General features: G+C 51.4%; 1 protein-coding gene across 3 annotated transcripts; it reads right to left on the bottom strand.

Moving 5' to 3' along the window:
- Positions 1–141: 141 nt before the first annotated feature.
- SH3GLB2 (SH3 domain containing GRB2 like, endophilin B2) lies at positions 142–27,192 on the bottom strand. 3 transcript variants are annotated; one of them, XM_075519466.1, is made up of 11 exons: positions 26,787–27,192; positions 18,316–18,457; positions 17,837–17,965; positions 16,489–16,622; positions 15,933–16,025; positions 11,664–11,726; positions 7,197–7,220; positions 4,302–4,391; positions 3,705–3,805; positions 2,291–2,555; positions 142–1,616 (listed from the first exon to the last, which is right to left on the bottom strand). In XM_075519466.1, exons 1-11 carry the CDS (start codon positions 26,847–26,849, stop codon positions 1,509–1,511), a joined length of 1,212 nt encoding a protein of 403 aa, XP_075375581.1. In that variant the 5' UTR covers positions 26,850–27,192; the 3' UTR covers positions 142–1,508. The 3 variants fall into 3 exon arrangements, with proteins under 3 accessions (XP_075375581.1, XP_075375582.1, XP_075375583.1); XM_075519467.1 differs by lacking the exon at positions 7,197–7,220; XM_075519468.1 differs by lacking the exons at positions 7,197–7,220; positions 11,664–11,726 and having other exon boundaries at positions 26,787–27,190.
- Between the last annotated feature and the right edge of the window lie 156 nt (positions 27,193–27,348).

Below are 27,348 nucleotides of genomic sequence, written 5' to 3' on the forward strand. Positions count from 1 at the left end.
CTGGGATAGCAGAACAGCACAGCTCCCACCTGAGCTGCTTCCCTTTCCCTCCCTGCCAGCGCTGCTTGTCCCTACAGCCTGCAGTCGCACAGCTGGAGAGCAAGAGCAGCCCTGAACCCACACAAGACGCTGAGGCAGGAGGTCAGGCAGTTTGTTTATTGGCAAATAAGTGCTGAAAACCATGAGCCCTACATACACAGGTGCTCAGTGCCCTGTTACATTAGAGTGGTCACGATACCATTGGGGAAAGTGCAAAAGATCAATAAACAAGCAAAGTTAGTTCTGACATACCGCGGGGAAGGTAGTGAACAGAGAGCTTGGTGCAGGTGAGTTTCTCATCCATCCAACTTGAGTGGAAAACTAGTTACACAGCAGCAGAAGTCCTTTAGTTGAGCTCTAGCTAAAAAGCTCATTTATAGGATTAAAAGGCATACACACCTGAGCACTCCCTTTGAGCTAAACCACCACGTACATCAAGGGCAGCCTGGATTGTTTAGTGCGTGTATGGCCAAGAATAGTTCACTGTTGGAGACAATAGCAACTGGGAGTATCCCTTACTGTACTAGGATGCACCAAGTCTGTTCACTGCTGAGATGGGAGGGGAAATACTAGTTAAATCAGTCATCTAGGGTGAAAATAAAGTCAGGCTAAAACATGCCTGGAACAGACGCACTGAAAGAAAAGCCTGGACAATTAACACAGGGAGCAAAGCTTGTAAAAAGGCTTGTAAACTCTTTGCAGTCCAAGAGCAGTTTCTCAGAGGAAATGCAAGCAAGATGCATGGTCCCTTGCACTGAGGTTTGATTTTTGACATACAGGCCCTATGTTATTAGGTTGGTCTTCATAAAGAGATTTCCTTCCAGCTTCAGAGGACAGTTCTAGATTGAAGCCATCAGGCACCACGATAGTAAGCATGGCTCTTGGAGAGCCTTGCGTTACTGTTCTCCCACAGGCGAGCAAGGTGGATGGGTTTAACAGGCTCTTAATTCTTAAATTCAGCTTCCCTGTCTTAAGAGCTAGAACGCGTCAGAGGGTTTGTGTGGGACACTTCCCCACTGGAATGCTTGATGGTTTGACTTAGGCAATTCTACTCTGAAGAAGAGAGAGGACAGGAGGGGCAGGCAGGCACTAACCCACACCAGACACAAGGGAAGTGTAACAAACTCCGTGAGCAGCTGCTGAAGGAGACAGCTTGCTGGCCCTGGGAAAGCCACTGCGATAAACGAGACTAGGGTAGGGTAGGAAAAAAAGTAATCGAGGAATCTTGCACCATCAAGACTAACTGCAAAGCAGGCTGCACTGGTAATTAACAAATTCAGGCTTAGGTGCCATCAGCCCTTTCCCAAAACCTTATGTAACAGTTTTACCACTTCTTTCCCACAATTCCCATATTAGCAATGGAGTGTCAACCCTGAAGAGAGCAATGGTCTCAGATGAAGAAATCCGCATTAGAAGTGCCAGGAGATGAGGGGTGCATTCTGCTTGTATATTCTTCTTCCTGGAGACATTTAACTTAACAGTTCCAAGTAAGTGACAGGAACTTTCCCTTTCTGGTTCCCTCTTTCCCCTATGAGCCAGTCTGGATCCATGCCTGGCAGGCTGTACACAGTGATCATCTGGGGAGAGAAGCCAGCGTTAGACAGGACCTTATTCTGCAGACGGAGCCAAGAAGTTCAGTCAGATGGCTACTGAAATAACAGTAATTCCTGAAGTTCATTTAGCAGGCATCTGTGCCCTTTCCCTGGAGCTATCTGCAGCTTTAATAGAAGATCTACAGAGATCTGCCCAGTGATGTCCCTGGTGCCTCTTCTTTCTCCAAATTGACTTAAGGTATTTTTGCATACAGGGTGGCATGATATTGCTATGTCATGCCTTCCAAATACAAAAGTTCAGTCTAGTCAACAGAAGAGTTTGCAACTTGCTGAGTTTCCTTTTTTCTCAGCATGATTAGACCGGGCCTCCAGCCAGTAGCTTATCCCATTGCTCTCAGATAAGGTACCTATATTTGAGGGTCACAGTGAAGATGCCAAGTATTGGGGTATTTTGTTAGCTGGGTACAGCTAGACTCCAATAGGAATAGAAGAGTTATTGGGGTGATATTCTTAAATAGCAAATGGCCATGAGCACAAGCTCACTGCAACTCAGCAGATACTAGTGTCAAGGAAAAGACTATTAGCAGTTCCATAAAACAGGGTTTTTAGGGGCAGGAAAAGTAACCAATACCTTGCTGAGCATGCAGTGGGCTGCTAGGCAGTTGTAGCAAAATTCAACACAAAGGAAAGCTACCAACCTCATCTGCAAGAAGTGCCAGCTCAGTGCTGTCAGCTGCTTCATAATCATAGAGGACTCTGGCCTTCCGTGTCCCACTGGCAGGAGGCTTGACTTCATTTGGGTTCAGTACGCTCTCTGCCACGGTATTAGGCACCCCAACAATCGTGGGCACAACTGGAATAGTAGGCACAGCAGGGAGTGTGGCAGCAGCAACAGCTGGAGGAGAGGTAGCAGCTGGGGGAGGAGATGTGGATTCTGCGTTGCCTACGAATGTGCCTGAAAATCTTACACAGGAGAAAAAAGCAGAGTTCAGTCAAGCTCTAGTATGAGGAACCAAGAAAGAGCTCGCTCTTTCAGTCGTTAACACTGCAGAGATGATGCTCAAGAGTTCCAGCTAACAGCTGTAACTTATCTATGCTGCCCTTTGAGTGGGGAAAGGCACTCAGTTCGCAGGTGCTGAGACTATGAAACAGGTAATATTTGTCTGCTTCTTTTGATTCCAGTGTCCTGTTACAGGACTGGCACCTAACTTGCAAAGTAAGAGACTGAAGTGTGGCACCAGAGAGGGGTCTGGGCAGGTGCTATTCTTGGCTCTGCAGCTGTTTTACTGGGTCCATTGTGCTGTGTCCTTGCCCTGCTCTCACATGGTCTGTGTTATCTGTTTAGTCTGTTAGTTCTTCTGGAAAGGGACAGTCATTGTTGCTGTTAAACTGGATGCCACAACTGGTGGCTCCCAGGTTTTCTGGGCTCTCTAGATAGAGACAGTAATGGAGCTCAGTCTCATTTATCTGTAGATACCCCCCCTCTGCACTAACGGAGTGCAGCTCTGGCCCTTGCTGACCTTCATAGCGAGTCTGCAGAGACTCCAGAGTTTGGCTGAGGTGGAGAGCTCTTAGAGCCAGTCCTGTGCAACATCTTACTTACATTTCTCCTTTGGAGCTGCAAGCATGGAAAAGAATGGAACAGTAGTAGTGAGTGATCACACAGAGGCAACGGCCCCTCCTGGGTCAGGCCACCGCACTGATGTGACAGGTTAACAGACAAAACAGGCCTGCCCACGCCCACGGGATGTGCAGCCAGCAGCACAGAATTAGTTACTGCCGCAGCTGAGCACAGTCAGGCTTGCTGCTTGGCAACAGGAATTTGTCTCCCATGCGATTTAACTAATTTGGAGGAAAAGTGTTTGAACTCTCATGGCCATCATGCTTTGAGATGAATGTATAAACCCCAGATGAATCCAATGGCAAAGCCTGCTCTAAATGCAATACCCCTGGGATTGGTCACCATTCTGTAAGCTCAGAAGCTCTGTCAGAGCTTGGAGGAGGCTTTAAAACATCTTCCCAACATTATGATGTGGGATGGGGAAGGAGGCCTGAGCTAAGGGTAGCCAGATGAGTAACCCTTAGAGAAGTAAAAGCAGTCTCTTGTCTCACCTGCCCAGTTGCTTCTGCAGGTCCAGCATGTATTGGTAACACTGAGCATAGTAGTTGGTCTGAGACTCCACAAATTCGTGGAGACAGCGAAGATGATTCACCTGGAGGGAGAAGGACCGTAAGCTGGTCTGTGAGTTTGGGTGCCAGGCACAGGAACTCTCTTCCTGCAGCTACTACCTACCCCCATGGGAAGCAGACTTGTGTGGGCCAGTATTTAAGGGAGTTACTTGGTTGGCTTGAATACACTAATTTGTTAAGTTTGGGAATGTTGCGTAGGCCCAAGGGTGATCTCAGAGAGGAGGCTGCTCCTGGCACCCTAACTATGCCCATGTGGCTGGTCCACAGCTCCAGTGAGAGAACAACAAGGTTTTTCTGGCTTGGAAGCATCTCAAAGACTGCAGAACTGCAGGTGTCACAGTGGCACTGCCTGCACACGCTTCATTACGTTTTCAGTTTGAGCATTCCAGCATCCAAATTTATAACCTCTTTACCTCTACTCCCAGTGCAGGGCTCCACCATCCTCTTGGCATCCTTCTAGAAAGGAGCCAGGAGTCTCTGTAGTCCCTGTCACCCCTCCAGTTACCTAGGAAGACTCACATGTGTGCTGCTGATCCCCTCCAGCAGGAGACGTGTCACCTCTGCCTGTCGATCAAACTCAGTCTGTGTGAGCCTCAGCTCGTGTTCTGCCTGCAAAACAGGACAGGGTGTTTCAAGACAGCACAAGGCAAGGACCACTCTTCTGCCTCTTCCAGGGAGAGGCAGCACCCACCTCCTCCACCAACCACCCCCTTTTGGCACTGAGACAAGTGTGCTGTTGGCTCAGTAGGATCCACGTGCACCTGTGACACTGAACATCAGGCACAAGACACCCTGGGTGAGGATCCCAGAGGCCTCTGGCTGTATTTCAACTTGATGCCTGCTTGATCCTACACTGGATGACTGCAGGTCATGGAATGGCACCTCAAGACTGATGCATCAAGCTAGGAAGCTCCTACTCCCACAAGACTAGAACATGAAGATGGAGAGGCTTTGTTAATCCTGAAGGATGTGGAAAGCCAGTCCCATGCCAGCACCTGTCCTTTTAACCCCCTCTCTCTAAGCCTACAGGCATAGGAATGTGACAACCTCCCTAAGTTTCTCTCCAAAAGCGCAACTTTTGCTGGTATCCTTTTTATCACCACAGAACAAAGGCTGAGGCCAGGGAGCATTTACCAAATCGCTGTTACTAACGACATCTCTCTGCAATGGAGATGAACATCCCAATCCAGCTTCTACCCAATGCTCACCTTTGAAGCTAGTTACTAATTTTGAGCTCGGAGGAATTAAACAATGGTTAATAGAAGGCAGCTATGCAGCAGACATTGGGAATTCAAAGACAGACTGATACTGGAGACCTTCTTTATCGAACAGACAGAACATTTCTCCCCCACCAACAAAGAGCATATTTGCACTAGGGCAGTTTTGCAGTACCAGAATACCCAGGTGGATCCTTGCAAAGAGAAGAGCTCCAGAAGTGTTGGAGCAGTCAGGTGCTCTGGTGCCTGCTCTCCCCTCCCTGCTGCCAGAGGGAAAGGGGTGACAAACAGGCACTTTTGTTCTCTCTAGCATGCATTACTCCTTAACACCAAGCAGAACGTGCCAGTTCCCTCTTCGGATGGCACAGAATAGTGATGTCCACTCAGCCACAGCTTGCTGGAAGGAAAGGAGTACAGGTTCTGTGTCCTTTTCCTCTTCTCCAGGGGGGTGCAGGCATCGGAGGGCTGCCTACCTCGGTGCAGTGGTTCCTGCACGGCACCAGTTCTGTGACAGAGCTCCTTTGGAAATGCCCTGATCAATCTGGCACAGGACTTGTTTGGACTTGACCCCAGAGAGCTAATCCAGACAGGCTGATAGGCTCAGAGCAGAGGCCACATCGCTGGTGTTCCTGGGCAGGGTGACCCCAGAGGAGAGCCAGCCTTCTCAGCAGGGCAGGCTAGAGGAGCTGCTGCAGGCCATTACATCTCAGCTGGTAACAGCACTACCAGTACTGTTGTACAGCTCAGCTAGAACAAAGCAATGCTTTGACTGTCTTTTAATCAGATTTGTCTATTTTAAGCTACAACTGATCTATTTTCTTGCATCCTCTGTATGAAAGGGATTATTTAAAGGAGAAGGGGCAATATAACAGGAAATACCAGTACAATGCCTCACTAAGCACCAAGACATTCTTGCTCCAGTGAGCTGAGCAGAGACTTCGGTAGCAGCAGAGCCATTTGAAACTTGTGACAGGCAGACCCAGCTCTGTTTGGTACCACCTGGGATTTGACCCATTGCCTCTCCCTGCTAGCTCTGAGCACTTGCAGGATGTAGTTTCCCATAAAGCCCGCACCGGACTGTGACCTGGGAGGTCCCTTCCAGTCTTGTGCTTCTTCAAGATACCGAGAACTTTGATGTTTACTGACATACCTTGGTCTATCCAACCAGGACAGACCAAAGACAGAGGATAGAGGAGCAGAGCCTTGCATGCTTATAGCTGATTGCAGTCAGCTTATTTGTTTGAGGGACAGAAGGATTTAAAGTACAAAATGAGCTGGTTCAAAAACAGCCATTCTGCTCTGATGATGCATTTAGAGTAACGCAGTAATAGGTTGCTATCATGCACAGCATGCAGGAACGTGCCATCCTACCACCTTGCAGTTCAGGCTTCAGGCTAACATCTGCTGGGGGTGTTTGAGGTATGAAAGGCAATGGGATCCCAGAAGGTGTCTCTGGAAGCTCCATACCATGCTGGAGCTCCGCACAGAGCTCACTCTGGTCTCTAGTCCACTAGCAGCCCTCCATCCATCTTCATGGACAAGTCACACTCCCCTCGGGGAACCCAGAAAATAAACAAGATCTGGGACTTTGCCTCCATGGGTCAACTCAGAAGGGTAAGTGCAGCTCACCCAGAGTCAATTCCACGACAGGCTCCAAACTTCCCACCCTGCCCTCCTGACAGAGCTGTTCCCTCCAGCAGCTGGGGCTGTTCACAGGGAAACCCTCTGTCCTTGCTTCAGCTCTGCTCAGAGCTCCTGCTCGGACCCCAGAACAAGCAGGCAAGGGGCTACTAGCGGCTAATGCATGGCACATGCAAAATCGGAGCAGGCAGGGCCTTTGCCACAGGAGCAGAGCTGAATCACGTCACAGCACATCACCTCTGCTCCTGCGACACCGGTGCAGGGCTCTCAGAGTTGCCTTTTATCACATACGAATGCACGCCTGGTTTGCCTAGGAAGTCTCTCACACTAGGTACAGCCAGCTGGCCCACGGGGCAGGCTCTTCCCAAGCCACTGTCAGCCGCACTGAACCATACAGCAGCAGGCTCAGGACTGGGGCTGACAACAGCAACATCCCACTGACCCTCCCCTGCATGTGCGCAGGCACACGGGCAGGAAGGGGTCCGCAGCACCCCCACCCCCTAAACACCACCAGCACGCCCAGAAGGTTTGAGCACAATTTCAGCTGGGTACTTACTTTTTCCACCTCGTCGCTCCAAAGCTGTAGGGGCCACAGAGCAACAGGAAAGGAGATCAGTGTTGGAGATGTCGAGAAGCACTTGGCATTAACACCAATTAGCAAGGACGCTCCGTGGACACAGCAGGCCAACTCCGGGGACAAGCTAGCCCTTCACCCAGCAGCAGCTGCCAGATCGATGCCCCTTCCCCTCATTCTTGCACCCTCGAGCTCAGTTTCACAATGGGAGAGCAAGTCCATGCCACCAGAGCCAGCAGTACTCCAGCTCTGCTCCTCGCCAGGGCTGTTACAGCAACTGCTGCATTCAACGGGCTCCAGGAAGAAAAGGATTAAGCAGCAGAGTCCTCTGAAGCAAGGGTTACTTTGCTGAAGCCAGCAGAGGTTGGTGTTGAAGGACAGCCCTTCTTTTAGGATTGTGGAGAGGCAAGTGAGCTGCTTGAGCCCACGAATAGGGCGTGGGAACTGCCATGAGCTCAAGCCAGGCAGAGGCCAGTGTTCCTCACCCACTGGTCTAGAGAGCTCAGGTTAGTGGGATTGTAATCCAGCCACTCTGCGCTACCAACGGACACGTTTAGCTACAGGAAGGAGGAAGCGATGGCTGGATGCTGCCTTTGAGCCAGGAAAAACATCACGCTACTTCTTCCTACTCTCCTCACCCCCAGGGGCATGTTTGGGGCAGCACAACACTGCCAGCTGCTTGCTGGGATCTGGCTCCAGGACATGAAACAATTGACAACAGAAGTCGCGCACAGCAATGGGAAAGGAAGAGAGGAGGTAGAAAAACACATTGATCCTTCCCAGAGGTCCTCGGCTTGGCCTTTCCTCAGCAGACAACTACTCCCTCAGCCCTGGCAACACAAAGAGAAATCACCCTGGATCAACTGGGAGCACACCAGCCTGCCAGCAACACCCCACATCAGTGGGGCCAGGGGAGACGGCCTCTGAGGGCCTCAGCTTCATCTTCTGATGTCACCTTTGCAGATCAGGGAAGTTCAGCATAGCACTGCTGAATTTGCACTGTGGGCACCTGGAAGCCCCACGCTGGATGCTGTGGTGTCAGAGGGAGAACGTGCTCTGTTTAGACCCAGGGCCTCCCAACTGAACCTTGTTGAGATTTGCTCACCAGCAACTGCCCTCAGGTGGGCCATGGCAGCCCCAGGTGCAGAGACAACTTCATCAGCTGATATAAGGAGCGCCTGCAGGAGCTGCCTGCACTGGTGAAGGACTGAAGCAGGAAGGTGTTGTGCCAGGTTCCTTGGCTTGCTGCCTGCTCCCGTTCTGGCTTCTGCCTGCTGGCCTGCAGCTCAGCTCCTGTTCCGTGGTATGTAGCCTGGCAGGCAGCTCTTCTTACTTGAGTGGAGTTACTGTACCTGGTCCCCTTACGATCACAGGCTGTGATCGTGCTCAGTGCACTGAGGCTGGGTGTTTTCTTTGATCTTTAGGAGGATGTTTTATTATGCAAATCAGGAACTGGTTCAATTAAGGCCTGAGCAATTTTAGCCATGTATGGGGACACAAGCCCCTTCCCCTTCTCAAAGAGCTCCTACTCTGAAAGGCAGATGGTGGGAAGATCCTTGGAGGCAGCTGAGAAGCAGGTCCTAGCCTGAACTGCTGCTCTGGCCCAAGGCCTCTGCCAGCACACCCTCATGTTTTTGGAGCAAGGTTTACTATATGGGCAATGGGAAGCTTTCACTCTGGCCAGAGGTCTTCCTACTTAGATGTTGTAGACAGTACTTAAGCCATTTCAGGCCCATTTAATCATTGCAGTACCCCTTGAATTGTAGCCAGATTTGTTTCTCTTCCGTTGGCCTTGCTGTGCAATCTCCAGCTCTGACCCTATGGTGCTCTGGGGCAGTCCAGCTTTGCCCAGATCTACCCCTGGGCTAAGGCACTATGCAGCTCTAGTCAGAAGTGTTTCAGACAGCTCAGAGAGCAGAAAAGGCTGTGATCTGCATCCGTCTTCCTCCACCCCAGCTCAAGCCAGAGGAACCCCCTTTAAGGTACTCAATATGTTTTTCTTGGAATCATTCCTAGGAGTACAGCGCATGGCAAGTGGCAGGGTCTGAGAGAAAGGGATATTTAGGCTTGCACAGCCCACGTACACCTTCTTACACAACAACAAGAGGTCAGTGTGGGAGAGAGGAGAAATGGCTCTCCAGCCTCCAACTCATACAAAACAGGGGAGGTGCTTATCTCCAGGTGGATCTAATTCCACCTAAGCCCTCCTGTTATAGAAGGGGAAAAAGAATAAAAAGCACCATGTTATCTACCTCTCCAAAAAACAGCAACATAAATTTAGAATCCAAATCAGAGCCCTGCTGAGGGCATACAGTCCAGGAGAAAGTTTGCTCACCTGTAAGACAAAGTTGTTACCTGGGCATAAGCAATCCCTCCCTCCAGAAGGGAGCAGAGCTCAACAGCCAGGTGAGCAGCAACCGCTGCTCTATACTGTCAGTACACACTAAGACTAAAGTAGCACAAGGACTCTGGCCTGCAAGAAAAGCAGAGCAACAGTGTGAAGAGCTCCTACCTTGCTACAGTGCCTGACCCCTGGGGATGAATGCTGGGATGAGAGAGCTTGTTACAAAGCAGTCCTGCCTGCAGCGAGCTGGGGAGCAGTCTGGGCTCAGCCCACGTTTTGCTAATTAGAGATGCCAATTGTTATTCAAGTCACCCCTGCCAGTGCAGCTGGACATCAGGTGGCACCTCAACCACCAACTGCAATCTCTGAAATAGATGGTTTTGGAAGCCACAGGAAGCACTGCTGGCTCGGCCAGCAGGTTTCCTACAGGCACTCCTGGTGGGAGGCCCTGCTGTGCAACCATCAAACGTGACGCAGTGATCGAGGTCAGTGCTGGCTGCTTACCTAGAGCAAGTCAGTCTCCTAGAGCCCTGCTCTAACTGTCCCATATCATCATCACTGCTGTCACAGCTTCTCTAGCAGAGCTCTGAAGAGGGGCCACTGAACTAGGCAGAGATGTGCCAGGGTGGACACCTGTGGGCTATCCCTCCCCCCCCCCCCATCTATTTCTCCTGTCATGTTACTGTGCTTGGCATCTGCTCCCCAGAACAGCTTTGCAATACAGCAAAAGCAGACCGGCTTGCAGTTTGGTGATGACTAGACATGTTCAACTGAGCATCTGGGCGCTCTGCAAGATGCTAATGCGTGCTATGCAAATGCTTGCCTTCAGTTCTGCTTTGGAAAGCCTCGGGAAATGATCAGGATACCCTGGTCTAAGCAGAGCTATTCAGAGACAGGGAAAGCCCAGTTTCTCTCCTCTGGTTCTCCTAGAGCTCAGTTTTAGTCAGTTATTGCGCTGTCCTTGGAACAGACCTTTCGAAGGGACAAGCCAGAGCCACAGGCTTGCTGCTAGTTGCTGCACTAGGAGAGATGGAAACTGAGCAATTACTACGGCATCACCAGTATCAGCTTCTTCCTAAGGAGTCTCATCACCGGGCCCGTTACCCATGGAAAGAGTTTTCTAGCTATTATGCAAAGCTATTTCTGATCCCAGCATCACTCTCCAAGAAGGTCAGGACAGATCCCCCTGGGAACTAACACTGATGCTATCAGCTCAGACATACCTCTTTCTCCAAATGGGATGGGTTTCCCATTAACCAAATCCAACTGGTTTCCATGATGTTTTTTGTTTGCTAGAAGCCTGGGCTGTCCTTTTTCATATCTACAGATCCCACTCCCCAGCCCTTCCATTCCCAGATTATTAACAGGCATCAGTGTTGTTCTGAATGCTATTTAGGAAGCAAGATGATCGGTTTTCAACATTTTAACGAGAAATGTGACATTGTGCAATGGGGAGCCATGAACACAGCACGGAAAGTCAATCGCTTGACCACAGCCACTCAGTGCAACACAGTAGAGATGCAACGGGCTATTCACCCACCCCCAGCGCATCTGACTGCGTAACAGCTGCCAACAGAGAGGCCCCAAGATGAAAGGAAAAAAATTACCTCTATTTACAGAATAGACAAGCCTGCACTGTCAGCCTACTGTGTTGCTGACACGATGGGGGGCAGAGAGGTTCCTCCACCTTTGCTTCTCTTGACCAGCTAAAGCCTCTGAGCACTGACACCACAGTACTGATCAGGCAGTCATGCATGTGACGTTGCCAGCGTACAGCTGGAACCATCCAGAAAGGCTAACCTTGGAGGTTTTTTTCCTTTCAATTGCTCCACTAGTGACAAAAAAAAACGGTCAGAAGATTCCCACTAGAAATGTGGAAAAGGATTGGCGGAGAAACTGGAAAGCAAACCAAGCAGCAAAAGTGCCAGACCCTGACCATGCACCCCCAGAGGGGTGATCTGCATCCTTAAGGTTGAGTCAGAGGAGCCCTGGGCAGCCCATGTCACATTAAAATGTTGAAAACAGCAGAGCACTAGGTCTAAGTCAGGTGAAGAGAGGGGCAGGAAGAGGTTGGAGAGGCAACATCTAGGAGGAGGCAATCTTACCGCTGATGCGCTGGCGGAGAGAACGTAATTACGAGGTCTAGTCTCCTGAAAGTCAGGCACAGCCTAGTGGGGGGAATAGAGTTTCATGTACAAGTCACGCAGAAGAGTCGATAGGAGTCAGTCGGGCAATGGATGGAAGAAGGGACTAATGTTTTTTTCCTGTCTGTGCTGGGAGCTTAGTTCAAATTCGTATGGGATGGCAGGAGGGAAGTCTCCCAACAGTCTGGGCAGTGGTGCGTGGAAGCCAGGCTTGTGCAAGAGAAGGTGGACTGGCTCATGCAGTCACGCCCGGTATTTGAACAGCAGATATTTCTACTGTTAGAAACTCTGCCTGTACTTACAGCTATCCACTCGTACAGCGGCCCGTTGGAGTGGAGATGAGACAGCACAATCTCAGATGCATTTCCCATTCCCTTGCAGCCAGCAGGTTGCTCATGTCATGTTGGCTCAGTCCAGTGGGCAGGGCCTTCTTTCCCCTTGCTTCCTGCCTACAGTCCTACAAGTGTCCCTGTACAGGGCCTTGTCCTTAAAGTGGGCATGTTTACTAGCATCAGAGCATCCTTTCCACAGTGAAAGAAACACATCTACTTGTTCTTACTCTCACCAAGCCTCTGGGCATGTTTCTGCCTAACAGGCTCAGATCTGCTATTTTCAGTAAGGGGCATGGCTTAGCCAAAGCAGACCTAGTCCAAAGCCTTGCTGTTGCCAAAGGCAGTGTATGAGTTTTCATCCCAGAGGTCAGAAAACCTCCAAGCCACCTTCTCCATAGCTAAACCTCTGCCCTGGGGTGGGAAGACTTAAGCAGTCTGGAGGTTTTCCTCATTGGGAATGCAAGGGATCCAGTCCACCCCCGCACAGGTGTGGGTTCACTAACCATCACATAACATGGTCTCTCTATTCAGCTAAGCTAAGACTAGGCCTCCTCCTAGGATGGCCTTTGGCTGTAGCATCACCCAAAGAGATAAGCCAACAAGCTAGCTTACATCAGGACCATCACACGAGTGCGATGGATCAGGGTACCCTCCTGGTCCGCCTTTACTGCGCAGTGGGTTGGTGTGCAAGGCTGGCACACAATCCAGCCGTAACCCAGCTACGTTGTTAATCCTCTCAGGCCCCACGTTTCCTCTCCCAGGTTAATCTCTTTGCAGCTCACCCAGATCTACTTATACATGCTGACCCGATTTGCTGGGCCCCGAGCAGCCTGCTGGAATGAGTGACCAGTGTGTGGAGGAACAGTCAGGCAGTCCCAACAAGAAGAGATTTTTTTTAAACCATCTAGGAGTTTTGGGGATGGCTGGAGGAAGGAATAAGGAGGAGTGATTCCTATTACAAGTCAAACCAGAACACAGGGAGAAACACACACCAGTGAGATTTGAGGCCAGCACAGCAACTAGGCTTGACTCCTCCCTGTGGGGAGAGGAGATGTTTCACAGGAATAGCTTCTTATGCTTTTTTTTTTTTAAAGATCAAGAGCAACTGAAGAAACCTCTCCTCCCATTCCCTGGTCTCCAGAGAGTCCCAAAAGTAGTCACAGCACATGGGATGAAGGAGTCAAGCTGCTCTTGCACTCCTATGCGTGGGCAAGTTGTATTTGCAAGCAGTGGTCAAAAGGGACCCACGTCCCTCCCCCTTCTGCTCTTGTTAAGGGGGGAAACGGGCAGAGCCCTGGAGCCCGGAGGACAGAACAGCACCACAACCAGATCAACCTGCCTGTCATTGTCTCTGGGCTGCCTCCCTTCCAGGAGAGGGACTTGCCACCCAACCTGACCTCCTCCTGCCTGCAGCCAGAGGAGCCCGAGTGGGTCTTTATGGGAGGCCGTGCCTCTCTTGAGCACTGCTTGCAAGCAGCGTTGATGGAACCGAGTGCATGCTCCAGAGGGGCTGCAGGCAGCCGACAGATGCTCCCGTCTTTCTGGGGCACCTTTGCCAGGCAGCCACAGCCCTGACCATGCTCAGTACATGCTCCAGGGCTAGTCCCGATGGGACGAGGGAGATAGGAATTTTCATTTAAAATGGGAAAGAGACAATGAGAGGTGTTAAAGAAAAAAAAAAATCACAGCACTGTTAGCACAGTCAATACTCACATCTCCCTCACACTGAGCAAATTCCAAAGAAACAAAACAAAAAGGTTAGTAAACAAAACAGCATCAACAGGAAGGACAAAGCACGAAGTCCGAGGGCAATGCACAAGCCCAGACACTCGAACAGCAGCTCACAGGTCTGGGCAGCAGCGCACTTGGAGGGTCAGTCACGAGACAGAAGCTGTGGGAACACAAGTTTGCACTACAGAGGGGAAGAGCAGCAAGAGTGGTGAGCTGGGAGAGGTGTGATACTTTGGGCCAGCTGGGATGGAGAGGTGTGACACAGGACTCCAGGCACGTTACAGGGAATGTTGTGGTCTAACGATGAGTTAACACACCTAGAGCAGAGGCAGCAGTTCTCCCCCCCATGCTGGGAACCTCCACCTGTGCCTTGTCCTCTAGTAGTCAGTGAGGCACCCTGAGGCCAGGGACCCCACCTTTAAGCTAAGCTGGGTAAGAGATGGGTGCCCACAACAGCAGCTAAGGGGGTGGTTCTGCTGTGTGACCTCTGTTTTGAAGAAGCAGAGGGGCTGAAACGTGGCTTGGGGCAAACACCCTGGAAAGCCTGGACTGGCTCTGCATCCTGCCTGGGGCACCCTAGGCCTACAGTTCCAGCGAGAAACCAAGTTTTTCTTTTCCAGCTACAGGGAACTCCCTCACCCCAGGGTCTGTGCGCAGGTGAGATGCTTTGGGATCACTTCATGTAGGAAACAAGGTAAAGAGGGTGGAAAGGGAGGAAGCACAAGAGGTATCTGAATTCTTGCTCTGATTTGAACTTCAGATAAAGCAATGGCTGCCACTTCCTACTGAGACTGCAGGCACTGTCCCCTTCAGAAGGGGAACTGGGGATCCCTGAAGTTACCTTCAGTGGATCTGGGCGACCTGACTGATGAGAGGAGGCTATTTTAAAAGGGCAGCTATCACTTTTGTTCACCCAAGGCTTTGTTCAGGGCTTTCCCGCATAGGCCTGAGCACTGTTAGACCTGCTGATGGAGGCTGCTGAGCTTAGCATAGCTTCCCCATATGCCATGTATGCAGTTAGAGCTGGAGAAAAGGGAAAACACCCGGGAACTGGCCACCCAGGGAGCTGCAAGGCCAGAGGCCCAGCTGAGCAGATGGCTAGAAAACAGGCTCATGGCAGGGTTCCTAGGCTGGTATCCCAGTGCATCCCAGAGACTGACTGACAAGGATTCCTGCCTATTCTGATTGTACACATTTGCTAGTTGAGCTCCTGGCCCCGGGCTAGAAGCAGAACTTGGCAAGTCCTTGTGCCAACAGCCAGAGAGCTACAGGATGGCAATCTGCTTTAACAAGGCCCTCCAGGGAACCCATCAGTGCCCAGCAACATCCTCTCTGCCTCCTGCTACACTGCCTCTGCCCAGGGAGAGCCCAGCTCCAGGAGATGCCTCAGGCCCAGGGAGCACCCTGAGCTGACAGGTCTTGTCAGCCTCAGACAAGCACTTTGAAGCGCTTGTCCCCGTTGCTCAGGCCTGCGGACAGTGACACTGGCTGACTTACCAGTCCCTTCTGCACTGCTCTGACCTGGGACCTTTGCTAGTTTACTTGCCATGAACTCCCCAAAGCCAGAGGGTGAGACTAGCCTGTAACTAGACAGCACCATGAATTAAGTGAATAGAGAGGCTGAAGGAAGGACCTCTTGGTAGACAATCTGACACTGGCCAGCCCTTACAGGCTCCCCGGGCACTCCTGCCTGGGAAAAACTGAGTTGGCAGAATCTTAACTACTCTGAAGGCCTGGGACTGCTGCAGAGCTCCAGCTTGCTTTCCCCTTGCACACCTCCCAGCTCAGCTCTCTCTTGGCTTGCTTTGAGATTCCCAGGGAAACTTAGCAAGTCCTCAGAAGATGCAGCCTTTTAGTTATAGCACAAATTGTCCATAACCACTAGCAGTCAGGAGACAGGAGCCTGGATCAAGTAGAAGTTTCCAGACTCTGGAAGCTCAGAACTATTTGCTTCAACGGCTCCCCCATGGGAGGGCATCTGAGGAACAGGCACGTGGCTCCTGCTCCCAGTTCCCTTGCACACCAGATGAGGAATCCCCCCACCCATGCCTGCCAGAGCCAGGACATAGTAGGGCAGCCTAATTTTTGTCCAGAGAGAATGTGGCATTGCTCATGTGAGCCAAGCCCTGGGGCCAGAAGGACAGAGGGGAATGAGGGAAAAAGTTACCGCTGCTTTTGCCTCGGCAGCTTTGGCCTTCTTCAACCTGGCTTTGCAGGCATCCAGATCCAGGCGACGGTTCTGCAGGATCCTCCGCTCTTTCTGGAAGAGACAAAAAATGGACTAAGAGCAGACTGCTTAGGAGCTGGTGGGGAGGGAAAGGGACAAGGTATCATCTAGGAATCAAATCTATTTCCTTATCAAAAGATGCTAGGGAGAAAGCAGCAGTTGGTACGTTCATCTTGTCAGCAAGAGTTTTGGGCCTGGCTGCCAGGGATACAGGCTAACCTTCTGGGTGGGTGGTGCCCACTAAGCTGCAGGAGTCAGGAAAGGAGTTACCTTCCTTATGCACATCAGCTGGCAATCCTTCCCTGCGGCAGAGGGAGCCCTGAGCAGATCTAGGATTGGTATTCCCCTATCCTTGCATTCTTCGAGGGGAGAGGTATGGAGTCCTCCTTTCTCATAGGGAAGGAAAATTAGTTCTTCCAGCACTGTCTCCCTCTCCCCCCGCCCTCCTCATCTCTGGAGAGATGACAAGCTTTCCCTTCCCTGCTACCATACTTACAGATATTGTTCTCCAGTCCCCTTCCAGGAAGTTGCGCAGTGGGGTCAGGAAGTTGATGGAGGCGGAGTGGATGAAGTCCCGTTCTGCTGCACCTAAGCGCCTTTGAGTCTCTCCAACTTTTATCAAGGTCTTCCCTGCAATAACAGGAGCCTTCAACTCCAGGAGAAGCCAATTAACATTGTGTTGGCTTCAGCCAACTCCCCCAGAGCTACCAGGCTCCACTGTTGGGGGACAAAGGCACAGTGTGCCTTGCCTGGACAAGGTGACCATGCCCATACCACACCAGCTTCAGTCCTAACTACAATCTGCTTTTAGCTTGAGGCCTCTTCTCAGCTGCTCCCAGTGCAACTTTGATCTTATCTATCTTCTGAGGCACTTATTCCACTGACATCCTTTTACTGCTACACCTGCTTGCGCAGAATGATCTTTGTTTGTCTCATAAAACAGAGGCACAGGAACAGAGCAGCAAATTAAAAAAGCACCAGAGCAGAAAAAATGAGTTGATTAGGCAGTGCTGGCTATAGATGCAGTTACAGCTGTCCTGCCTGTAACAGGACTTGCTATTGAACAACTATTGATTTGGAGAGCAGTAACAAAGCTCGTGGCAGAGGCAAGGACAGCTGGAAGTTAAGGCTGTGCTTCTGTGTAGGTCTGCTGCTTAAAGAAGCCCAAAATTCCCCCAGGAAGGGGCAACGGTTAGGATTTAAGAGCAGAAAGATGTGCTGTGGTCAGGAAGGGGCCTGTTGAGGCTTGTAGCCAAGCACCAGCCTTCCCAATCTGTTTTCCTCTTCTCTTTCTGCTGGAGAAAGACTTCCACCCTCCACTTGCAGGACACAGTTAAAGGGTGGTTCTCCTGTTCAGAGTCTAGAGAAACTCTGTGCAACTAGATACCACCTTAGACTAAAAATGTGCTCAAACTGGACAAAGCTAAAGCTATTCACTGCAGCTCCCTGTTCAGGCTAGTTTAGAAAGCCACGGAAATAGCACAGAAGAGTTTCTGCGTCCTGTAACCAGTTGCACTAGCTACCCTGGATCCACCTGTCTTTATTTCTTCTCTAGCTCTGCCAGACTTGAGGACTGCATTAGGAATGGGGAGATCCCTGCCCCTTTTCCCCCACAGCACGGAGCACGCTTTGCTGTGGAGTAAGTCTTGGCTTACTAAAGGCTAAAGACCCTTCTCTGGCATCAGCTTTGACACACTAATAGGCAGGTTGCCACGGGGGGAGCAGGCCACCCTGCCCCCGTCAAGAGGCATGCCGTGGGAAGTCTTAACCCAAAACAATAGTGGGGATACTCTCTTAGGAAGGGATGGATTCCCAGGGCTTTTTAATTAGCCAGGCTGACTTACCATAAGGTGTCCCTGGCCCAAAGTCATTAGCTGCTTCTGTCATGTACTGTGCCAGCAGCTCCCCGTTGGTGACCCGGGAAGGCACCTTCCGGTCAAGCTTCTCATAGAGGAATTCTTCTACTCTGGCACCTGGAATGAGGATGCCACCAGTGGGTACAGGATGGAGGATGAAGGAGGAGCCCCTGGAACTGGCATTCATGGTGGCCCACCCCAGATAGTCCTCAATCACGCACTGGATAGCAAACACCAGCTCCAGGAGAAGGTGCACCCTCCCTTCCAACCTTCTCCCAGTCCTCAGGAGCACACCCAGTCATCTCTCAGCTACATAGGGAAGGAAGGACAGGCCCTGCAAAGACACATTTCTTCCAACCCCCACAAACTCAGTGGAACAGGGCTCTCTGCCAGAAGGCATGTCTTTTAACATTGTTTGAGCTGCAAGTGATATTTGTCCTTCAAGCATTAGAAGCAGCTGGACTTACTAGGGTTTGGCTGTAGCAGAACCTCAGTCTGACGCAAGATCTTCTCTGTCCAGTTCTTTGTGCAGTCTGCCCTGGCCAGAAGGTTTTCAAAGTGGGCATCTAGTTCAGTCTTCTCAGCCTGGCCCAACTTTTCTTCAGTAAACTGCAGAAAGGAGGTAGTCATTAGAAGGTCTGTTCTACTAAAGCAAAATTACAGTGTGCTACAGGGCTATTAAGAGACACTGAGGCTTCTTCTGTCTCATGCATTTATCTTAGAATAGAGCTAAAAAGCCTTCAAGGTGTCATTCTTTGTTCCCAGGCATCTTTCAGGGGAAGAGGGCAAGTTTTTGCCCAAGAGTGGAACAAGCATTGAGCTAAAAATAGAGTCCAGGTTTGAGAGGTGTTCCAGAATGAGTAACTTTTAATAAGGTCTGGTACAAAAATACTCTAGTTGTGAGGAATCTATTTAAATGTGCACATGGCTTCCAGTACTTAATGCAGGAAAGCAACGGACATTCTTCACATGAGGGAAAGTGCCATCTCCCTTCACCTCCTCCTAACCAACTCCATGTCCTGCAAACCCAACGGCATCAGGAATGCCACTACCACCTCACAAGTCAGGCTTTTGTCTCATCTGATTAGACAAGCATGTACACAACGGCGGTTTTGCTACAGGGCTTGCGCGTGCCCTCTGACAGCCATCAGACTGACAGTGCCTGAGCGCTGCCTCCCAGCTCACCTCCTGCCTTGCTGGCAGGGAGCTGCCAGCTGAGCATCTGAGGTTTAAGGAGGCTCAAACTCAGGATTTAGATAAAAATGCTTCCAGCAAGTGACTTCCTCTAGGACATTCAGTGGCTGGACAGGCTCTGAAACAGGGTATTGAGAGAAATATAACGGCGTCTGACTTCTCTCAGCACTCAGATTCATACTGGCAATGGATTCTCCCTCCCTCTGTGATTCCTTTTAAGTTTAAAATTACCAGCAGGGAAAAGGCAGCCTCAGTGTTTTCATACTGGGCAGTGACATCTGACAAGCAAGGTTTGTCACTCTGGAGGTGCAGCGTCAGATGGCCTGGACACCCCCCATTGCTTCCTTGGGGGATTTTGGAGAGAGGAGCTCCCATTCCCTCTCATCCCATCTCCATTTTCCACTTGCTCCTCTTGGTGATGTTGGCCAACTTCAGTGTATTTTTAAGCACAATTTCCTGCTCTTGATGGAACCAGCATCTTGTTGGATCATACCAAAAGACCCCTTTAGACAGCTACGCCACTTGGGATCCTACAGAGGTTGCAGTTGTCCTTTTAGCCCTTGTTGCTGCCCTCTGGTGCCACTGTTGATTTATCAGGATGTGGTACTGTACAATACTTGGTACAGTCAGGTGCCAAGAGATTAAAGCCTGGCTAAAACTCTTAGATGAAATACAACTCCTGTCTGAGCTGCCACTTGTACCTTCTCCTCTCCCCTCCCCTATCCCACAGCTCAGCTCTAGATGGGCCAAGATGCCCTCTTCAGGGGGTCTTGGTCTGGTGTCTGCTGTCCTTTCTGAAAGGCTTTCTGGCAAGCTCTGTTCCTGTGGCTGCCCAACAGCCCCAGCTGCGTTCATATCCAGTACAATGCTGGGAACAAAGTGAGATAAGGAGCAAGCCCAGAACCAGCACGCGAGGCAGACAAACAGCCTTTAAGAGTCCTGTTGCCAGCCCTGCGCAAATGTTCCTAGATGTCCGCGATATACAAGCCCTGCAGGTATCTTTACACAGTGACCTGTTTAGGCAAGATTCGAGATAGACCCAGTGAACTGCTTTGCTGGATGTCGGTGGCGACAGATTCTCAACTGCAAGGACAGTCACACTCCCTCCTGCAGCCCGGTGGGGACAGAGGACTCGCAGCCATGCGTGACCAGGGATCGCTTCACTATTCTCTTCCTCAGCACCAGCAGTCCCTGGTTACTGGCACTTATTTTCAGCTCAGTCTTGCCGTGGCCCCATGGCTATTGCTGGACACGGCTAAAAGCAGATTCAAGGCGAGAGGGTGTTTGTATTGCTTTGTACCTAATGTCTACAATAGTCGTGTGTGTGTCCCAAAGACAATCAGACATGCGTGAGCGGCTGAGGCTCTCTTCCTCTGTCACTGTTGGAAGCCCAGGGCTGTTTTCAGACTCTGCCAGGCTGGGCTGAGTCACTGCCATGCAGCAAACTGGGGCTTCCCAGGTATTTGGCACCAATTCTCGAGTCATCTGTTTAAGAGCTTTCTTAAACAAGGCAAGACTCTTTGATGCAAGCATAACAGTCTCCCTCACCCCTCCTTCCCAGACAGCTTTCTGAGATCTCATCTCTCGCAATTGCAGCTCTTCCTGCAGTTTAGACTCTCCTGCACCAGCATCTGCCCTGGAGCTGTCAAGCCTAAGCCCAATTTCTTATCAGCTGAATTTAGTCAGCTTCTTACAGCATTGCTGCAGAATCAGATCACTGCTGAAGCCCTCCCGCATCTCCACAGTGCTACTGCCAGCCTCTTGAATCACTCCAACTCTGGGGTCCTTTGCTATATTCACAAGCAGCATCTCCAAGCATCGCTGTCCTTTGCGGCTGTTTTCTGTAACCCACCCCTTTGCCTGGTGCGGTGGAATAACGTGGTTCATTTGCACAGCACTTGGCTGGGGAGCAGCCAGGACTCAGTCACTCAGTTCTTATCTCAGGTCAGGCACTAAAGTGTTTGTCTTGCAAGAGGGCTGAGGACACGCACCACGATCACTGCAAGCCTGGGCTATGCCAGAAGGGGAGGATGGGCAGGAATCTCAGTCACAGCCTGTAGCTCCAAAGGGTCAGGCCAGAAAACAATCTCTTATTCAGGCTTTCTTTCAGAGTTGGAAAGCAGGGCACGAACGTCATGAAGTGGGTGCAAGTGCATGGGAAGCCGTAGCTCACATGCTGGGAGGCTGTTACTCCATTTACACTTAATTCCCTTAAGCGTCTCCCTCACCCCTGCCCAGAAGTCAGCTATGCTGCCAAGTCCAGACCCGGGCACAGCCTCGGGGCAGTTGGTACCGCTTCACTGAGGGTTGCTGCAGAGGGTGTTCTTTTCCTCCCCTGCAGCACACTTCTACCTCCTTGTCTGTGCATGGGGAGTCACTGATCCAGCTCACCTTGACCTCTAACATGACTCTTCAGGCAGATCAGAGAACTCGCCCGACTACGCAGCACTACTGGGAGCGTGCCATCAGGTGCAGGGGAGAGCAGGACCACCTCTTGCAGGAGCAGCTTGCAGTGAGATCAGATGAAGCTTCTCATGAAAGCACAGCCAGCCAAGGAGATTAGAGGTAAGTTACACCGCCTTATCCTATGAGCTGGTTCTTTCTTATATCTGGTGCAAGTGGAGATCGGAGCTTTCAGGTGGCAACAGGTCTCAGCTGCTGATCCCCACTTAAGTGGCTGCCCAAGTCAGTGTCCCCAGTGAAAAGCAGGGTAGAACAACAGCAGTTTATGAAGTCTGGCTGCTCAAGCATTTCAAGCAGAACTCCCCCATAAAGGACTTCTGTTCCTAGGAATTTGTTTTCATAACACTTACAGAAACTTCATTATTTTTCCTTCCCATTGAACAGACATAAGATTTCACTGTGAGGCCGAGAGATGCAGGAGGACAGACGAGCTGATCATATACTCATGCCTCCTGACTATAAAAAGACAGATTAAAAATATTTTGTGTCCTGCTGCCCCTGGACTAGAGGCATTGGTGCACCAAATGTGCCAGCACCAAATATTCTAGACTGCCACAAATGGGAGTGTTATTTGGTTGTATCAAGTTGACCTACAGGCTTGGTGCATATCTACCTGGGAGAGAGTCAGGGCGGGCAGAGCACATGCAGTTGCAATGCCTGGGAACCTTAGAGCTCCTCCATCCTGCTGCAGCCAAACTACTCCCATTTATTTTCTAGAACCTGACAGTTGGGTCAGCTGTCCCAGCCTGAACCAATTCCAGAATCTGCATCCTGGAATCACGTGCCAGGTCACGGTGTGAGAGGCTCCACTGATCCTGGCTCACAGGAAGCATCCCTGCAGCTGACCCAGCTGAGCACTAGTCCCGTCTTTGTGCAGGGAAGCTGATGAGGTGATTAATAATGCAGGGCAGCCTTTTGTCGAGTGCCACTCTTGCTCTCCAGGAAGAGGAGAGTCATGCAGCATTCCAGGACATCAATAATTCAGCCAAAGGTTGGGTTTCCTCTGGGACGCTTGGCTGGCCAGCAGGAACGCTAGATGCATTATCAGGGCCGATGCGGGCAAGCAGGCTGACAGATCAGGAGAGCAGTACTTGGGCGACAGGCCCAAAAGAAGCAAGACCATGCTGGATTGCAGTTAGGGCAGCTGCCGGCATTCACAGCTTGGGGGAAAACTCCACTTTCCCCAGGAGAGTTGGTAGAGACAATACTGGGATGTCAGGAGGGTGAGCAAGTAGAGCCGAGCTGGATGGGTCCCTCTGCACTACAGCTGCAATATCAAAAAAGGCTGTGCCTACAGCCCTAGAGACTAAAGGCCATCAAGGCTGGGCTTTAAAATAGCACATGCGTTGTGTGCTTTGCTGAAAGCGTTAGCACCTTTCTCCCCCTTAAAGCGAGGGGAATAAAATCCCAGTGCTCCCACGGAGTTATGCCAACACCACAGCTGTTTTACACAATACAGCATGAGTTGACTTGTGTCTCTTCCAGGCTTGTGTGATTTTTCCATCCCTCTCCACTCCAGCTGGCCCAGGCCTGTATGCTGTGAGCTCTGACAGGGTAGCTGCAGCCCCCTTGCAGAGGATCTGGTGGCAGAGTTCAGGCCCTTGTTACCACCCTTGTACCACTTGCAGGGTCCCCAGTTTTTCCAGCTGGACATTACTTATGACTTTCCACCTTAAATCACAAAGATCAAACCAGGGCCAGGAGTCTTAAACCAGGAATAGTCTCCTGCACCTGCCAGTAGACTTGGGCTGATGGATTTTCTGAAGCCTCTGAACAGCTTCATAATGCCCAGGCTATTGTAACATTTGCTTTTTCAGTGAGCAGAGTCACGACAAAGTTCAGGCAAATCTACCTCCCATCTTGTACATGCAACCCAGGGTTGCATTAGGAGAGAAACCATACCCACTCAGCATCTAAAAACTACCGGAATCTCAACAACTCTGGACTGGATACAGAGTAGGCTTCAAGTATTTGGTCACCAGGAGTCAGGAAAGCTAGGCTGTGAGCCAAATGAAACTGTGCTAGAGGACAGAAGGAAGCCATTAACAGGACAGCTTGGGTAACTCATGAGCAAGGCATTTAGGAGAAGAAAAAATACTGCCCTCATGGATTCATAGGTGTGTTTCAAATGGAAGCATGCTCTGGCCCATACCTCTTGCCTTCAGAACCCTTTTCTTAAGTCACCTCCTGTTCTCTGGACTTTTAAGGTGTCCAGCAACCAAGGTATCAACCCCAGTAAGCTCAGCAAGCAGAGGGGAAAAGTCTATCACCAGAGTTCAGAAAGATGGGGGAGTCTGTCTTTCTTCAGGAGCTTCAAGCTAGAATAAGTAATCCTCTGCCTGCTAGTAGTAATTACATTAGCAGTGGGATAAGCACCCAAAAGCTGTACTCACGCTTGGGCAATTTCACCCAGAGCCAGTTTACATCAGAACTGACAAAAGACAGACACCTACAATTATTTCCAGACATCCCTGAGAGAAGCTGGCTTGCAGCCTGTCTAGAACAGAAACATCCAGTGTGTTACCTTTGGAAGGAGAGATGCCAGTCCTGTAGGGAAGCTGGAGCTGTTAGCATAGCTTCCTCTGCAGAGGTTTGGGATCAAAACCACTTACTGATAACTGGAAGGTGCAGCTGATCAAAGAGAAAGGCCTTGTGCTTCTTCAGTGAAGATGAAGAGCGTGACCTGTTTGAAGTATCTCTGCAGGTGACAGAGCTCTTAGGGGCTATGTGCTGCATCCCCTCTGAGGATGCTCGCTCGATGGCTGTGACTGGTGGTGCAAGTGTCAATACAGTACATCCTCAAGTGGGATGCTGAATCCTACAAAAGCTCTTTATCCTTGCAGCTGCCCAAGCCTAGAAGCTTGTTGCCCACTCGCAGGGCAGTAGTGCTGACCATCACCTCCCTCCTCTACTTCATCTACTTCTACTCCCTGTTTTGTTTTTCTGAAGAACATAAGAGATGCCATGAAGCCCACAGGGCACTGCCTGGTCAGGGAGCCACATACACAAGCCTGGTAAGACAGTTACTGCTTATACAGCTTCTTTGTCACAGCCACCTCTGTCCTGCTCCTGCTGGAGACGGGTACAAGGATTGCCCACCCAGCAGCACACAAGCCCTTCAAGCTGCCTAGCTTCTCCTTAGGTAGGAGTCCTGCTAGCTGGTGCCTGAGCTAGCAAAAGCTGTGTAAAGGTAGCAGTGGGTTTTTGAGTTTGTTGGGGTTTTTTTTTGTCATGTGAGAGGTCCAGCCTAGTCCAAAATTCTTCAGCTAGCACCTACATTAGGTTGTATTTGACAGGTTTCAAACCAGGACTGCTCCTGCACGAAGCCACCCCAGAGGTGGTGTGCTGACCATGCTCTGCCTCCTTCCCTCCTCACTGAGCAATGCTACAGCCCTTCTTCCAGCTCTTGTGTGTTGGCCAGACATCTCAGTCAGACAGCAATAGCTAATGCTGTCTGAGTGGCACAGCACATAATGGCCAGTCCATTTATCTCCCGGTCACTGCAGTTCCAGTAAAACATCACTTTGTTAAATGCCTGGAGCCAAAGAAAGCATCTCCAGTGCTACAGAAAACTGAGCTTATTCTAGGCAGGTCTTATTCCCCTCCTGGAAGATCTGCTGTGTTAAAGAGGGCTACAAACCTAATCCTCATTGCCAACAGCAGACCTCAACTGTCATTTCTGGCTCTTGGTGGAGGTAGGGCACTGCTCACCCACACTAGCAGCAGGACTCTATAGGGACAGCCCAGATAGGCCTATTTTCCCCAGCAGTCAGACTTCAGAAAGTCGTTTTCAGCCTCAGCAATCCACTTCCTTCCAGTCTCCCCTCCTTACGCAAACACCTGCATGCTGTCCACAAGTACCATTTTGTTTCAAGAAATTACTACTGTAATTAGTCATATGAATATTCATATACGAGATGATGTGGAGTAGGTGTAGCAGGCAGAAGCCACTATTTATAAATGCCTCCTTGCTCTAGAATCACTGTGTGCAGACACTGTTCCCATGCCTGTCTCCTTCCTACGCCTTGAAGCTAAAAACCACTTAGAGACTTACAATAAGGCTTCTAAACATAAGATTTCTTTACAGCATTTCTTCCTTTCTTCTGCTACCAAGGTCATTTGCATGAGAACAGCATCTTTAAGCTTTCCATCTGCTCCTTATTTTGCACCTGTAGTTAATATCTGTTGTTTTCATAGCATATGACTCATTGGCACGGTTACAGGAGGTGATATCTGTTTACAGGAGACCAGTTTCTAAAAGAGCCAGAATTACTCCACTGCACAGAAGGTTTGGAACAAGACAGCACTGCTCTGTTTATCAACCCCCACACAATAGGTAGGACAAGGCGGCCCAGTCCCAGAGTCACCAGCTGGACTTCACTTTTTCAGGCAGGATCCCAACCAACTCTGAGTTGCCTCTCTCCTCTCCTGCCCAGCCGAGTTTCCCAATTATGCCCAAGGAGCGGACAGGCTCAGCAGCCACATCTCACCACCTGCCGCACACTTTGCTCCTCATGGCTGGCCAAGTCTCCTCACAGCTCCAGGGGGTGACTGCATCCCCAAAGCAGCTCCCGGTCTCAAGTTTGGAAAGCGTGCTCCTGATGCCATCTTAGCCCACTGAGACGCTCTCTGCTCAGTCTCAGCGGTTTAACAGTACTGTGTTTTGCCAAGGCCTGGGAGCTACTGCTACCTGACCTCCCGAGGGACTGAAGCGCAGGCCGTCTGCAAGGCCACCTCTACCACATCTCCCTACCAAAAGGGCACAGTTCCCCGATGGGTCTGGCACAGCTAACTGAACAGTTGTTTGCAAGATAAGCTTTTCTTTAAGAACAACAACCATTAGGCAAGCAGCATCCTCTCCGCACTCCTCTTCCCGCCTTCCCCAGTCATTATATTGGTTAGAAGCGTCTCCGGGGCTATTTGCCTTATTAGTCTCACCGCAGCAGCACCGTGGTTTAGCTCAGCTCCCGCTCGGGGCCATTCAGCACCGCTCGGAGCCCCCAGAGGTGGCTGCTCCTGGGGCTGTGGCTCAGTCGAGCGGCCCCAGCCAGCTCCAAACCCCTTTTCCAGCCTCCCTCGGGCTGGGAAGCAGCGCCCTGGCTCTGCCGCGGCCTCGACCCGCGGCTCCCAGGGACGCTCCGTGCCCGTGCGATGGGCGGGAGGCAGCGGGAAGACGCTGCCGGGAAAGGCCCGGCAGCCGCAGGCGAGCCCCGGCCGGGGCAGGCCCCGGGCCCCCCGCCCAGGAGGGCGCCGTTGCCGTGGCGACGCGCGGCCGCCTCACCTGCATGGCGCGGGAGAAGAAGACCCCCGCGTCCGACGCCAGCTTCTTCACGTTGAAGTCCATGGCGGCGCCGGGAGCCGCCGACCTCCGCTGCGCCGCGCCCCCGCTGTCACCGCGGCCGCCGCACGCCCGCCCTTTATAGCGCCGATCGATGCCCTCCTCGAGCCGCCCCGCGGCCTCTTAAAAGGGCGGTGCGACACCGGCGGGGCCTCCCCGCGCCGAGCCAGCCAGGCGGGCGGGCGGCGCGGCGGCGGGCGGGGAAGCGCCGGGTCGTAGGGCAGCCTGCGGGGCTCTGGCCTCCCCGGGGAGCGCCTCAGGCGGCGGGGGCGCGGGCGGCGGGCGCGGCCCCTTTAAGCGGGGCCGCCGCGGCGGGGGAGCTGTCAGCCGGCGCCGAATGGGCGCTCGCACCGCCCCCCGCCCCTTCCCCTGGCTGCTCAGCCGCACTCGCCGCCGCATCCTCGAGCCAGGCCCGGGGAAGCGCCCCGATTGGTGCGCCGGCAGGCAGCTCGCCGCCCTTATTGGCTGGAAGGAGGGGGCAGGGGGCCGGTGGCTCCGCCCCGCC

The sequence above is a fragment of the Mycteria americana genome, chromosome 17, assembly GCF_035582795.1.
Source record: "Mycteria americana isolate JAX WOST 10 ecotype Jacksonville Zoo and Gardens chromosome 17, USCA_MyAme_1.0, whole genome shotgun sequence".
Classification (NCBI taxonomy): domain Eukaryota; kingdom Metazoa; phylum Chordata; class Aves; order Ciconiiformes; family Ciconiidae; genus Mycteria; species Mycteria americana.